This window comes from Sabethes cyaneus, chromosome 3, assembly GCF_943734655.1.
Source record: "Sabethes cyaneus chromosome 3, idSabCyanKW18_F2, whole genome shotgun sequence".
Lineage (NCBI taxonomy): Eukaryota > Metazoa > Arthropoda > Insecta > Diptera > Culicidae > Sabethes > Sabethes cyaneus.
The window spans coordinates 224,933,357-224,950,120 of record NC_071355.1 but is presented as its reverse complement, the minus strand read 5'-3'; the positions used below and the strand labels follow the sequence as shown (position 1 = coordinate 224,950,120).

Genomic DNA, 16,764 nt, shown 5'->3' with positions numbered 1-16,764 from the left:
GTAATTCATATCTGTGCTTGTTGTTTAATAACGGGCGCTAAATTGCGCAATCAACGGTGGAATATGACTTCACACACATGCACATACACTAGTGCCTAGGCTAGGCAAAAGACTCATATCACATCAGGTCAAAAAACGACTGCCATTTGGGAGCCACATAAATGACGATACAAGAAACCGCAAATGACAGGTCGGTGATCTACGACCTTGTTATAAACAAGTTAGAAGCAGGATATGACTGCCTATTCGGGTGCTTCTGGGAGGAACTCGATTAAACATTTACGTTGCGGAACGCAACCTACCGTCAGCCGTCCCCTTTTCCCACACTTGTGTCATTCGTTTCGAATTATAACGACCCGATACAAGTGCGAAAAATTTTATTGTTTCCGCTCGTTCTGTGACGTAAAATTATTACGATACATCAAGCTCGTTGCTGAAGTTCGCACATTTTCCTTTGTACGCCTTCCGCCAATACGAGGATGTGAGGAGCTCAACTCAGTCATCACACACAATGGAGGGCGTGTTGCTTCACTGGGTTTCCTCCACCCGACATCCCGGAGGGATGATGTTTGCTGTATTCATCACTTCTCCCTTTTTGAGACGGCCGGCGTGGTGTTTGATTTCATGCAACAAACTAAAACGCGAGCACTGACTGTGACTGGAGTGTTTCTTAACTGCTGCTGAGTGCTGATATCCCGAGGAGAACCGGTTGATTACGAACGAACGGGATAGGGAAAATGGAGTGTCAAATCGTTTCCTTTGTTTGCTCCCGCTACTGATGAGGACATGAATGGAAGACGCCATATTGTAATTTTGAATCCAATTCTCGAACTCATTGTTGGTCTTTTCCCGGGAATCGTTGAAATATTGTTGTTCGCACACAGTAAAAGCATTTGGAGTTTTGTAGGACTTCACCGTTTTGATAAAACAACCATGTGTGGCGTGGAAAGCTGTATGGTATGCCGAGATGTTTGATTTTTACATACCTGTGTGAACGTATTTTGTCCTCGGATTGATTTTACTGAAAGTTCATTGAATAACAAGGAGTCTAAACGCGTAGAAATACATTACAATAAAATCCTGCAGGATTTCCCGAAAGCAATTATAAAGCGTGCTTTCATCGTGCGAATAAATGCCTGAACCGAAAGTATAATAAAGCAACTCACTCGCAGTTTTGGGGAAAAGATTTCCAAGAAGGAAACAATAATAATTCTGATATTGGATCGAATAATCTAATAACAGTAAATATCTCCCGGTCTCAAAAAGGGAATATAGGTCAGAAAACACCAGTCGATTCGAGAAATGCCGAAATCGGATTGAAGTTTTATATTACCTTTTTTTGCTTGATTATACGGCAGTTTGTCCAAAGTAAATATTGACACATGCTTAGGAAGCAGCCCACATCATCTAGCAGTATTCATTCAAGAAAGAATGATTTTGGTACTTCGAAGATGTGGGAGCCACTTCACGGTGACACAGTACTGGTGAAGAAAGTTTAACATATTTCGGGTTTCACGCAAGTGAGGAAAAGGCAAAACGATGAGAACTTGTCTGGAAGCATGAAAACTGACATTTCACATCTATTATGCTGAGTCAAATAATTGATAGTGTCTAAAATAAGCTTTTCTTTAGTATTCTTTTTGTAATTTAATGAACATATTGGCACAGACAATCAGAAATGACTTATAGAAGAATCCCCTTAAATATAGTTAGATGCAATGCCCTAATTTATGCATAATTTAAAAAACAATAGGATGTAACTAGAGCATCGCGTGTACAGTAAACTGCCTTTTCACTGCTAGCGCATCAGCTGTTTGTTGTTATCAAAACATATAGCCGTAACATTTGGCTGATCAGGTTGAAAATGCGGCTCAATTTCAATAGCGGGCAAAATGTTTTTGACTAGTTGTGTCGTTTGTAGAGTTCATATAAAAACTTGGAGAATATCGACAGTGCCAATGAGTCTAGGAACGAGTTTTGGCTACTCTTTCATTGGGCATTCTAGCCACGTGCCCAGCCCATTGCAGCCAACCACATTGTACTATCTTCCGTATATCAGCAGAATTGTATACTTGAGATAGCTCATGGTACATGCGTCTGCGTCACACTCCGTTTGCCATTTTGCCTCCAAGTATCCCCAAGTATCAAGTATCACAGAATGCTACACTCAAAACCCTCAAGCACTTGTCGATCAGCCTGCTTTAGCTTTCATGGTTCATAGCCGTAAAGGGCTACCGAGAGAATTAGTATTCTGTAGAGCGTCAGTTTTGCGTAAATTTGCAAACTACGGCACTTCAGCTGGCTACCCGCATCACAGATCTTATTGCGGTTGCTTGTATTGCCACAAGAAAACAAGTTGGCTATGTAACATCCCAGCCAGCACCAACTCGTATATCAATGTACGAAAATTATCGTAAATATCTCTTAACAAATTCGGATTCGTAAATAAAGCGTAATAAAGCGCGCCCAAGTTGATATTCTATCGTTTATAATGCTAGTAGCTGACAATCGTACGTTTTTCAGCACAAAGTTGTATAGCTGTATGTAGCTAGAAGCGCTTAATCGGATCTTATCGTATTGAAATGCCTATATAAGTGTATCGCTCAAAATTATTACTCAGTGCGTATATCGTCTCCAAAGTGGTACGAATAAGCGGTTTTTGTGCGTCGAATACGATTTTGTTGGATACATATCAGTACGTAACTCTTATTTGCAATCTAATTATACATATGAAAATGCTGACTGGGATCTCTAATAAAACAATACTGAGTATTCCCCCGAGAACGCGTACCAATACATTGGCGTATCAATACAAAATTGTCCTTATGGAGGCTGTTTGTCAAACTGCAATAGAACCTCAAGGCTGTAATATTTATATGCACACAAAGCCGAATAACTCATAGTTTTATAATGCTTCTGAAATGGTAATATCCGGATCCGGAGCGGATTTATCGCAGTTGTTGCTAGCGTTGCTAGCGTTGCTAGATTTATCAACGAAAAATATCAGGCCATATTGATATTCTGGCAATTAAAAACCATCAAACAACAATCTTGGTCATTTCCTCAAAATAAAGTGCGAGTTGCACAGATGAAGTTATTTTCGATGTGCTCGCGTATTATAGAATATAGCTAGAGCCATATTATGGGAAATTGAGCTTGACGAATCGAACTTATTTATTTTCTTTATACAAAAAGTTTTTATAACTCAGCATTGATTCGATGGCGCATTAATTTCACGTGCTTTTTATTCAAACATGCACGATGAAATTTGAAGCGCATTATGAGAAGACGGCCATAAAACAAAATTTATCCAGCTTTTTACGAACCATAATGGCGGACGTGTTCGCAACATTTGAACAGAATTTTTGACATTTCTCTAATACGTCGCACGTTTTCGTTCCGTGCGTTCACGGTAAAAATAAAGGAATGTACGGAAAGAAAACGTGCAATATATTAGGGAATTCCTCTCCACTGTACTCGCTTTTATGCTACTCGTCGCCAATTCGTTGATCGTCTCGACACACGCATGTGGGCTTCAACCGAGTCGAGCCATCTAGCACGTTGGGTCCTTCTATTTCTGGTGCCGGTGGGGTTCTTGAAGAGAACGGATTCCACTTCACAGTGACATGACTGGCCCACCATAATCTCCCAACTTTCGGCAGGTGTACGATGGGAATTTCTCCAAGTAGTGTCTGTAACTCGTGGTTCATACGACTACGCCACTCTTTGCTATCCGTTTGTACTCCGTCGAAAATTCGCAATACCTTTCGTTCAAATACGGCAAGTGCACGTATCTCAAGTAACAATTCTAAGTTTTATTACGTTTATCTAGTGGTGTTTATGACCAATTTCATAAAACCGCTAATAAAACTATGAGCTCCACCAGAACTTCCTGGTGATCTCTATAAAACTGCCTTTCAATCAAGCGGCCCGCTCTACAGAAGGGTTTTATAACCTCTTTAAGAATTAGGTTATAAGCTTAAGAAGTCTTGTCACGCTCTGCAGAAAGCAGCAATAAAACCGATCATCGTTGCTTGACCACTACAATCTAATGAAGCTTCTCGCTACAAAGCTATAAAGCATGCAGTTTGCTCTGGTGAAAAGCTAAATCAGTCAATCAGCTTAAACCACACCCGTGAGCAGAAAAATTAAAGTTTTACTGTCAGATCGATCTGATTATATGCCGACCATAATAAAATATCCGAAAGAATAATTAATAAATATTTAGCAGTTTTCATAGTTGTGTAACATATGCGCATTAAATATTATCATGCATATTTTTATAATAGGTAGATAAAAAACGCGACATAGAAATTTTACATTTTTTGATAACTAGTTGTTTTAACAAAATGAATATATAATCTCAATTTCCTGCAAAATCACTTTTGTGGCTTCCTGTGACATGAAAACCGATTGATAATAACTTTCTTTCTGCTACACACTTTGCTATGATGAATTTTTGTTTGTGAGCTAAAAATGATACTCGAATATGGCAATGTGGCCTTGCATAAAAAATGATTTCGGTGTTGAACTCTAAGATTTTTCAGAATAGCAGCAATGAAACTGATTGTTCTGGGAATTACCGTTTTAATATCCCTATAAACAGATTTATTGCGGTTTGACAAGCAGCCGTAATCAGATCAATTTCGATTGGTGCACCATATTGTATTGCAACGCTCCACGTATGGTAAATTTATAAAAAAAAAACCAGCTGATTGCCCAATCTCATTCGGGGCCCCTGTGTCACTCAGACATTTGTAAATCTGTTTTTGTAACGAAAACTCTCATAATATAAGAAACCAAACCCTTTTTTTCATTTGAATATGTCTACTCCCTTCATCAGTTCCTATTACGTTGCCCCCAACCACTTGTAAATCTGTCTTCTTCGATACAACACGACACCCTATTCCCCCTTTCAGAAATAAAACAACTTTTATAATTGCTATTGTTCCAAATGCAAGAGAAACGCACCCCTTTACCCATTTGAACCTTTCTCTCCCCTTGTAAGAGACCGTCTCCCTCTTTTGTCAATCCCACGGTGCTGATTCTTTTATGCCAAAAAACATGTGTCTAACAAACGAGGTTTGCTGAAAAACAGTCCAGAAGTTCCGGAGCTATGGTGGAACATACATTCATACTCACGTTCCTCGCCCCCGTACACGTCGATTCTTTCCCAGTCAGCTCTCCCTTCTGTCACGTAGCTAATTATGCATCGGTTTGCTCAATGAAAATCGCTATAATGGAAACGAAACAAAGGTTTATTTACCATATACTCCTCCTCGGTGGAACCCCCCTCTTTTCTCAAAGTCAGTTGCAACGACTGCAATCGGTTTAAATGCAAGAGAAATGCAACCCCTTTTACTTATTTAGATCTCTCCCTTCTTGTTGAGAATTCGCCGCTTTTGTCAACTTCCCAGTGCTGATGCCCTAATGTCAAGGAGCATGTGTGCGAAGTTTGATGAAGAATTTTCCAGGCATTTCGGAGTTATGGCCTCCCCCCTGCTATGAACTCTCTTTTCTCCCCACTTTTGTCAACCCCCTACGTTCTGATGTCCTTATACCAAGGAACATGTGTGCTACATTTGATGAAGAACCGTCCAGGTATTTCGGAGTCATGGCCTCCCACCTGTTATAATCCCCCTCCTCTTCTTGTCAACCCTTCAGTGCTGATTCCCTTATGTCAAAGAACATGTATGTCAAGGTTGGTGAAGAACCTTCCAGACATTTCGGAGTTACCCAGCTAGCATTTTCACATGTATAAAAAAGGTAAAAATCAGCATTACGTACAGATATACATGCTAAATAAATCGTATGTAATGCCCAAAATTGGCATATCCGCACTATTTGGAGGCGATATACGTGATTACGTATAATTTTGAGCGTTACGACTATATAAGTATTTATATACGATAATATGCGATTAAGCGCGAGTCGTTCCGTACTACTCTATGATTTTGTGCTGAAAATCGTATGTATGTCAGTCATTATCATTATATACGACGGAAAATCAACTTGATCCCACTTTTTCCAGCTTCAGTTACGATTTCGAGTTTGTTAGGAGATATTTACGATAGTTTTCGTACATTGATATACGAGTTGGTGCTAGCTGGGTATAGCCTCCTCCCCTGTTACGAACATTCCCCCTCTTATCAACCACCCGATGCTGATTCCCTTATATCAAGAAATCCCAAATAACAATTCCAAGTTTTATTTCGTTCGTATAGTGGTTTCCATAACCAATTTCATAAAACCGCTAATAAAACTGTGAACTCCACCACAACTTTATGATGACCGCTTTAAAACTGCTTTCTGACCAAGTGGCCCACTTCACAGAATGTTTTCATAACCTCTATAAGAATTAGGTTATAAGCTCAAGTAGTTGTATCATGCGCTGCTGAAAGCAGCATTAAAACCAATTTTTCTTTCGCTGCTTGACAGCCACCGCCATAATTTAATGAAGCTTTTCGCTTTTGGCTCTGATTAAAAGCTACATCAGTTCGCCGGCTTTGTCAACTTGAAAATACATTCGTGAGCAGAAAAGTTTAAGTTCTACTGTCAGATCTCCCTGATCGATTTGGTTAATAGCGACCTTAAAAAAATATCCCATAGAATAAATAATGAATTTTGAGCAGTCTTTGTACGTTTGCAGTGCAGTGTGCAGTGCGCATTATATTTTATCGTGCATATTGATATGATAGGTGGATAAAATCAACATCAACGCGCCACTGAAATTTAATTTTAAAAGCTCTATAAAACGAACAAATTTCTTGCGGTTTGCCAAGCAACCGCGATAAGATTAATTTTTATTGGTGCGCCATTTTGTATTGTTACGCCACACTTATACAGTGGCCCCCCGTTCGTTTGAACGATTGCCCATGCAAACTAACGGGGGTTAGTTTTTATTTTGAACAACTGGTAACCCTAAATATGCTAAAACTTGTATGAACTGGTCGCCCTGCTCTTTGTTGTTGCTTTGGTTTGATTTAGTTTGCGGTTGCAAGCAGCGAATATTTCATTCTCCGATCGGATTTCTATCATAATCGTTGGGAAAACGGAACGTAAAACAGGTCAAACACGCTAGATCAGCACAAACAAATCGTGTTTATGTGCATTTGTAATTTGCACGTCGTGCAAACCAGTGGGGTTCAAATTAAAAAGTGTTCAAATTAAAAACAGTCAAACGAACGGGGGTCCACGGTAGTAAGTTTATAAAAGACGTGGTGCAGCCAACAACTTTCAACGTGGAAATATAAGTAACCACAATAAATTTGCTTTAATAACAGTTTTATTATGGTTTTCTAGCTAGCTATCAGTGTGTTTGGACTCGTATCCTCTTGGTATTGTGCAATGTCACAATAAAACCAGAGGTAATACTTAATACCGAAATAAAATCATTATAAAATTTAAGTAAAACCAAGTGGCTTTAGAATTGTTACTTAGGATATGTGTGCCAAGTTTGGTGGAGATCGGTCAAGGCGTTCTGGAGTTATGGTGGAACATACATACAATCATACAAACATTAAACATTGTTTTATTAACAGTTTTATTGTGGTTTTATTGCAAGCTATAAGTAGATTTTGACTTAATCATCTTGGTACTGTGTAATACCGTGTTAAAACCAGAAGTTTCAACGATTTATAAAATTCAAATAAAATCAAACGGCTTTCGAAATGCGTATCTCTCAGAATAAAATAAATATTAGAATTTAACCGGAAAATGTTTCCAATTTCTTATTGATAAACACCCACCAGCGAGGACCGAAAGCCGTTGTAACCAAAGTAGGGATCATCGCATACCGTTGATCATTAGTAAACATTAATCGGAAATGAAAATTCCCCCTCCCAAGCCTTGCCTCAATGAGAACGGCTCGCTGTCGGCTGTTACAACGTGCATTTTTAAGCTCCACAGGGAATCCACTCCCGCACCTTAACCTGTCGCTCTGCTTGTTTGAAGTTGATCGGTTTTTATTTTCATTTTGCATTCCGGTAGCCAAGTTGAACATGTGTCCACACATTAGTTTTGTCAGAGTGAAAACCAAACTCGATACCGGAAAATCGCGTATCGAATGGTAAATATAGCTTGGAATTTTTAACTCGAGTTTGGTTTTAATTATTTTTCATTTCAATTTTTTTTTCTGGGATCATCCTCGCACCGATTTTAAACGCATAAACTACTGAATAGTTACCGAAACTAAACACTAATCCATGGTGCGAAAAACAAAACAGGATTTTGATTTTTGAGGTGACATTTACCCCAGAGAGGTTTCGTGTGTGCATTTTTTGCTTTTAGTCCGTTGTTCATTATTTCGATAAAACTCGATGTGATTATTTTTGCTTTTTGATTCCAAGAGGATGATCCCAGCTTAAAGCGCAAAGAACAAGAAGCAATCTCCGGGAGAGATGGAAAATCTACCGATAGTCGATAAATATTTTTTTTACAGCTGCCGGCGCAGATTGGCAGCTGCCGTAGATTTCCCATCCGCTATCAATCGTATCCGTAATCGCACCGGGGACGGTGGCTCAGTACCATAATACTAATATATGTTTTCTCTGTTTTCCTCCCCACTCACCGGTTTTTCCGCATCACGTGTCATATGTGGAATTTCCAATATTTCACATGAAATCCATCCGAAATTAAATAAACAGCTCCGGCATCGAAGGAAACCCGACCGTGTTCTACCGGTTGATGCCGGGGTCGACGGCGCAAACCAACAAGCTACATACGTTCTACCTGCAGCAGCGTCCTGACAATGGCGATACGTGGGCGGACATAAAAGTCAACCATCCGCTCGATTTCGAAACGATAAAGGAGTACAACCTGACCGTGCGAGTCGAGGTAAGTCTACCCGCCAGTACACATACATAGTTTGTTTATTTTTCCTTCATTTCCACAGCGTTGAATGACCCCCCGTCCCCTGTCCCTGTACTTCAAGTACAATTGAATTGCAATCTTAGCATCGTTTGGAGCTACCGTTTATTATCTTCTTCAGTTGTGTTTTTGTGTGAAGATATTTTCATTGCCTTGTTTATTTATGAGAGCATACCGGGCCTTTTTGCTATCACTCGTATGCGAGCATTGACTGGCACAGATTGCATTTTTATGGTTCGTTTCAAAGAATCCGAAATAATGTCTTGATTTTCTTTTTTTTTCAACAACAATTGCCGTCGATTTGATACAATTTATTTTATTTTATTTTGTTTGGTTGTAAGCTCAGCACGCAGTGCTGAGAATTAAACAGGTGAATAATTTAAAAATAATTTATTGTCTGCCAGAATTGATCTGGTCTGATTTGCTTTTTTTCCGGGCTGAACATCGGAAAAGAAAAGATTGTTTGGACCGACCAAATTCAACCCTAAACGGCCTTTTTTGCAACTTTTCAAATTAATTTATTTCATTGGCCTTTTTTGTGTCTATTAATGATTAATAACCTTCCTCCTGAATCACCGTACGACGACGACGACGACGGTGTCGGTCTGTGTCTTCGATCGGTATAGCTAGCGGTAAGAAAAGTTGTACAATCCCGCCTGAATTTGGTCACGCTTTATTAGCGCTCGCAGCCTTTCACCGAACGGATACCGATCGCGCCAGCCAGCCAGCGAAATTTATGCCACCCATTAGCCGAAACTTTATCCTTGACTTTCCACGAAGGCGCCGCTCGCTCGCTGCTACGACCAACCGCGCGATTTTTCCCTGCTTCGTTTGAAGCTGGGAATAAGAATAGGGAAAAATTCATCGTAAACAAATTTTATGCTACATCAATCTTCAACGAATGGACCTATTGTTTGCTTCGGTGAATCGGCGGGGAGCCTTTTTGTTTTTCATGTCTTGATTTTTTTTGAGATCAAGATTGAAAAGAGCAGACAGCTTCAGGCTGGATGCGGGTTGGGTTTCACTGAAGTAAATCGTTTAAAACTCTATCAGCCGAACAGTAATCTAGCTTGACTTACTTTGGGATTTGAACTCGAAATCTGGTCTAGGTTCGAACTCAAACGGCTGGGCAGCTTTTCTAGATGGTAAATAACCGCAATCAATATTTAAAGCCAGTCACCATTGCTTTTAAACGAACTGTAAATGAAATATTACCGGTGATTAGTAAATTTTAATGGCTAAACTTAAGCGATTAATACCAAGCGAGCGTTTGAACGAATTGACTTAATGATTGGAACTGTTTTAGTAGGTGCTTAAAATAAGTGTTCATAAACAATCGTTCAATGAACCCACCCTAATTGTAGGCATAAATTCAATTCCCATACCGCGGTAACAATTTTAAATACGCTTTTTTAAACTTTGAAGTATGACAATGAGAATACTGAATTTTTCACGAATTTGTAAATCCCAGCACAACCTAAATCTAAGAAATGTACACAAATCGCCACGAGAATTGTCATTGATTCCTCGAAGCCTCGACAGTCAAACTTTTAGGCGTTGAATAAATTACCATTTCCTCCCCTCAGCCAGCGTCTCTAAAGTGGTACTGTTCAAATGTAGGACACAATCCATGGTCGGCCTGAAAGAGAGCGTAAGAAACGGGGAAAACCAGCGCCCTCATTTTTCCGCTGTTCCAACCAACCAGCCAGCGCTAGCGGCCTGCCCGCAGGACCAGAAAAGTAAAGATAAATCGGTACGAAATCATAGGTAAACTTTTTCGGAATGCGAATGGCGGCAAATGAAAAAACCGGATTCTTCGAGTTAAGAAGTGGAAAAAGCTTCAACCGACCGGACAGAAGAACTCTCGCTCGGCTCGGCCTGCTGGTAGTTTTCTACTTATTTTCCATTCGCGCCAGCCGAGCGGCAATTTCCGCTTTGCTAAGTACCACCTCCCCGTCCCAGCGGCCAGCGTCATATCGACCGTCATCGAAGATAGAGCGGGTTGACTTTTCCATCTTCATCTGGTTCCAACTGGTTGGGAGAACAGCGTTCAATTGCATAGTTCCTAAAAATTTGCCTTCTCACGTTTGCAGGCAAACTCAAACTTTTCGAAACGATAGTTCCATTCGTTTCCGGCGGGGAAAAGGAAAAAATCATAACCCGAGGCCGGCTCCTCCGCCGTAAAAACGAGCTCGTACTTCGATAAGAAAGTGTTTAATTCACGACAAGTGCCGCCTGGCTTCGAGGTAAACTTGAACCGAAGCAGAAGCTGCGCTTTCCGCTGTGGCATTTGAGTGCTGAGCGGAGTATCGCTATGATTGGATAAACTTTTAATTGGGACATCCAACTTGTTTGAAATTGTAACGATTGCCATTGTCGAAAGTCTACGTAAAGAAGAAAAAAATCGAATGCCAGTTGACTTTTAGCCGCTTATGAAACACTCCAATAGGGGCTCTGAAGCTAAATTTGACAAATTTGATGGTTTATTAATCCTTTTCGGTGAATAGCGGCAAATTGTTATAACCCCCCGCAGGTTATAATCTATAATAGCTAAAAAAGTTAATAAAATTTGCTGAAAATATTTTATTAGTTCAATTGCCGGACTGGAAATTTTACAACATTAAAACAAACTTGAATTTAAGTAAAATTTCATTTGAAATATCATGTTTGTTCCAAAAAGTAAACTAAGATTTTCGATCGATTAAATTAGAAGTGAGCATTGCACCCCACTGTGCATTTTATATAAAACTGCGGAAGGCCGCTGAAAGTTTTCCAATCTCTTTTCCATTACCTCGATGTTTCCAGAAACGAATTTGCACTAAGCGGACAAAACAAATATTCTATTATAGCTCGAATAGTTTGCTCTATAGACATCGATGCCCGTCGTTTGCATAGATGCATCATAGAAACGTCCGATTGATTTTTTTTCTTTCACAAAAGATTGAAATCTCCATCCTCTTTTCACTGATGCTGCTGCTGCTGCAGTGATTCGTAAGTGATACTCTGGAAAACTTTACTCTCCAATCAATGGATGCCATTTAATTTTCGTACTGGCTGGATCGGACGGGCAACATAATTGATTAGTCTCGGAAAGTGTGCTTTCGTTTTCTTTCCGATTGAAATGGTTTTATTCTGCGCCCATCATCGAAGCTCGCTCCGTCCGTGTGCACACACCGCTCGGTCGGCTTACGATATAGGAGTTTGCTCAACGTTTTTCGCTGCGGCAAGGGGAAAATATTTTCCTATCGTTAGCCTTTAAAAGCTGTCTGTTCAAGCGAAATTTTCACACTGAATGCAGTTTTATTATGAATCGTGATTTCCGTCTGATGGTTGGTTGGTTGATTCGAAGTAAAAAAAATAAAACAAGGTTTGAGCTTTCTAGGCAGAACTGCATCCTTGTTCTGAAGCAGCGGCAGTAAACGCGATGGAGTTTTAATCCTCTCAATAATGGATATTTGAAAATGAGGTCGGCTGGCCCCAGCCAGCGTATTGAACCGGTATCCGGTTTAGATTAGAAGGAGTTCACTATACTTCAATGTGCAACAATGAAGCGGTAAAATAATAAACAGCATAAGGAACAAACAAAATAAACGAAATTAACCAAATAGTCTAAATGAATAAGCTAGTAAAAAAAGAACGCATTGGGGGAAAGGGTGTTAATACGCAATAAACTTGACAGAAAAGCAAAAAAATACGACTCTTATATTATTACTAGTTGAGCACGAATCTTACGATCCGGAAAATATAAATGTCTGTTAAGAAAACTGCGGATAAATTCCTTTTGCCAGTGTTTGCGAAGATGTTTAATCTTTGTGTTAGTTCTTTGAGCTTTATATTAAATTTATTTGCACCAAAGCATGCGAAGATCTTATGATTACAATATTAATATAGCCCTAAGATGTTGTACATAAAAGCCTGAAACTGAGACAAATACTTTTTATGCTCGCATTGGGTTTTATTTAACTGAGTAACTGAACGAATTGATTCAAATTAGCGGCACGTTAATATCGCGACAAGCAATCGAGTCGAGTAGTCGAGTCAAACAGTTGAGTCGAGCAGTCAAATTGAGCACTCTAATTTTCATCATTTCTTAGTCTCTCTCTCTCCTTCTCTCTCTCTCTCACTCACTCACTCTCACTCACTCACTCACTCTCTCTCTCTCTCGCTCTCTCTCTCTCACTCACTCACTCACTCACTCACTCACTCACTCACTCACTCACTCACTCACTCACTCACTCACTCACTCACTCACTCACTCACTCACTCACTCACTCACTCACTCACTCACTCACTCACTCACTCACTCACTCACTCACTCACTCACTCACTCACTCACTCACTCACTCACTCACTCACTCACTCACTCACTCACTCACTCACTCACTCACTCACTCACTCACACACTCACTCACTCACTCTACTACTCACTCTGTTTCTCGCTCTATCTCTTTTGGTGTCCCTTTATCTCTCCGTCTCTTTCGGTCTCTCTGTCCTCCGATTTTCACGGAGACGTTAATACATAAAAACGCAAGCTGGCTTAACGTTTAGCTAGCTAAAAACGCCAGCAAGCGATGCGTTTAAAGTAAATTAAATGCAGTCGCAGTCACAAATACAGTAATGTTCCGATTTTGTCAGCGTCCGATTTTGTCTGCCCCCGATTTCATCAGCTTTTTATCCCGATTTTGTAAGCCTATAAATTTTGTTTATCTTTTGTGCTTTTAAACATGATTTATAATACTGAGGAGCGTTTTTGAAAGCAAAATGATGCTTACTTACGAGTAATTCGGGGTCAAAATTAAGATAATTTTATAGTAAAAGTTCTATATTTCCTAAACAAGCATAGATAGAGGTATACTATATTAGGCAATGTTGTGTATTTTTACTATTTGTACAACTTTGTAAAACCTGAAAAAGTCATACAACAACTACAAAACAGCTAAAATAGAAAAACTGATTTTAACGATTTTTCATTTATGAGAAACTAGCTGACCCGATAAACTTCGTATTGCCACAAATTAACCTGTGTTGTACATAAATCATGAATCTCGGATGATCTTTGTCACAATCTCGAGTATCTAATTTCATCTGTATAGGACCCAAGTAACACACAAAACAAGTTAGAAAATAATCTTCATGGAAATCAGTCGTTTAAGAGTACTATAAACGTACTTTGAAAACATGTGTCGTTGTTATTAAGGTTTTGAGATGTTTTATGATAACATGAATTTATTTGACAGCTCACATCAAATGAATAATGTTTGTTTTTATCAACATGTCAAAACGAAGTTTTTATTATGTCTCCATTACTAAATTTAAACTACTGGAAGAACAAGTTGTAGCTTATGCTATAATAACGTTTTAAAATGGTATGAAATAACCTGATACATACTTCTTTCAATTTTTGTTTCGTTAGACTGCAATTTTTTGCGCTTTTTTGGTAAAAGAGAAGTTCTGATGTATGTAATGTTATACTATTCTATAACAAGCTGTGTTGCTTGGGGAGCCCCCCTCCTAAAGTGGGGAGGGGTCCTAATTCATCATAGGAAAAATTTTTGTCTCCAAAAACACACACGTGCCAAATTTGGTTCCATTTGCTTGATTAGTTCTCGAGCTATGAGGAAATTTGCATTTCGTTTGTATAAGAGCCCCCCTCTTAAAGTGGGGAGGGGTCCTAATTAACCATATAAAATATTCCTGCCCTCGAAAACTTTCACATGCCAAATTTGGTTCTATTTGCTTGATTAGTTCTCGAGTTATGAGGAAATTTGTATTTCATTTGTATAGGAGCCCCCCTTCTAAAGTGGGAAGAGGTCCCAATTCATCATAGAAAAAAAATTTGTCTCTCATTTGCTTGATTAGTTCTCGAGTTATGAGGAAATTTGTATATCTTTGGTACAGGAGTCCCCGCTCTTAAAGTGGGGAGGGGTCCTAATTCACTATAGAAAATATTCCTGCCTTCGAAAACCTTCACATACCAAATTTGGTTCCATTTGCTTGATTAGTTGTCGAGGTATGAGGAAATTTGTATTTCATTTGTATGGCAGCCCCCCCTCTTAAAGGGAATAGGTGTCATAATTCCCCTTTTAAAGAGGGGAGGGGTCCCAATTTACCATAGAATAAATTCTTGTCATCAAAAACACCCACATGCCAAATTTTGTTCTATTTGCTTGATTAATTCTCGAGTTATGCAGAAATTTGTGTTTCATTTGTATGGGAGCCCCCCGCTCTTAGTGGAGGAAGGGGTCTCTAACCATCACTAAAACCTCTCCTGGCCCCAAAAACCTCTACATGCAAATTTTCACGCCGATTGGTTCAGTAGTTTTCGATTCTATAAGGAACATCCCGACAGACAGAAATCCATTTTTTATATATAAGATAAAATTTTTCTATCTTTGCTGAAGAGATAGAAGGTTACTGTGTTCAGCCAAATTTGTCGTAATAATATGCTGTAAAACTTTGCAGAAGACATCAATGTGTTATATTGAAACTGAAGAAAAATAAATTGTTTATTGCACTTTCAGGGAGATTAATGAAAATTTGAATTCCGCTGGACGATAGAACTTTTAATTTAAGGAAACTCTTCCGAAGGTTCGATAAACCTAAAACCAAGTTTTCCGCCCAAAGCTAATGCGTACCAAAAAAGGTTTTGGACCAGTGTGCTGTGCCCGGTTCATTGAGCTTTCGATTGACCAATTGAGGGTTAAAATTAAATTTTTAGTAAAAGTCTTCGATATTGCAAGGTTTTAAGTCTTGAATTTTGAAAAAAAAATCAGAAATTCATTTTCCCGATTTTGTCAGTTTCCCCATTTTGTCAGCCTAAAATTCAACATGGGGCTGATAAAATCGGAACATCACTGTAGTATTGAATTTTTATAGTGACAATCAGTATTGTTGATCATGTTTACATTTGTTCAACATTATAAATCGTCTAACGGTTGATGAAAACAGTACAAGTGTAAGTATGCAAAGCGTTGCAAAGTCCAAGTATGAGTGTGCAAAAATGTTCACTTGCCGAAATTTTTCGCGCAGGAGTCTAATATGATGCAAAAAGCGTAATACCTTTCAACTAACATATACGATCAACGAGTTAAAATTATGACAGTTAGAATATCATCAATTAGCTTACGTCCTCTGCACATTAATACTTGGTCGGTGTTAAATAAGACCGGACCAAGTCGCAAAATTTAAAAAATAGGTTAATGACAGAAAACGATTAAGAATTTCCTAAGCTACATTTTACTCTAATCAGATTATAAAAATCTTGCAAAAAGTCAGAGATATGGAATGATTTCGAATGATTGATAGCTTTAAACTACACAGCAGCAGCATACTTTGAACGCGTATTTCTCGAAATCAGTGTTTTGTCATTTGGTTCGGTCTGACTTAACACCGACCACTTCTTTTTGACACTCTGTTTATCAGTAATTTCACCCGTCTTGACAGCAATACATTCGAGAGCATGTAAACAATTACATGGAACTAATTGTAAAGCAACAAATTAAATGCCGAAAACCTATTTTCAGATCAGACAGTTGCTATTTCTGCCTCACTTTGAAAATTGCTGCATCACGTTACATGCTTGAATATTACATCAACTCCTTTTTCATATAAAAGATATTAGTTTTGAATAAATTCTTGCTGAATGTGGATACAATCAGGAAAGATGGGGTTGGCCGCTCTTTTTTTATAGCTTTTTATTTCCAGGACATCAAATTGGACTATGTTTATCGCGAAATCGCGAATCTCGTTAAGATGCGGAAACATCACTTTTTCTGGCGCACTTCCATAACACAGACATCAGACATCCCTTATTCTGTATTTCGAACGGGTCTTATTTCGTTCGACTTGTTTCGAACGAGTTGTTTTGCCCATTTGATTTTGCTGGCGGATTGAAGA

The 16,764-nt window shown here is 38.9% G+C and overlaps 1 protein-coding gene across 1 annotated transcript in view; it reads left to right on the top strand.

Moving 5' to 3' along the window:
* Window positions 1–16,764, top strand: part of LOC128740794 (neural-cadherin-like) — a 126,837-nt gene that overhangs the window by 93,087 nt on the left and 16,986 nt on the right. The window contains 3 exon segments of the mRNA XM_053836360.1: window positions 8,646–8,674; window positions 8,677–8,835; window positions 10,455–10,621. Of these exon segments, the coding sequence (XP_053692335.1) occupies window positions 8,646–8,674; window positions 8,677–8,835; window positions 10,455–10,621 (355 nt within the window).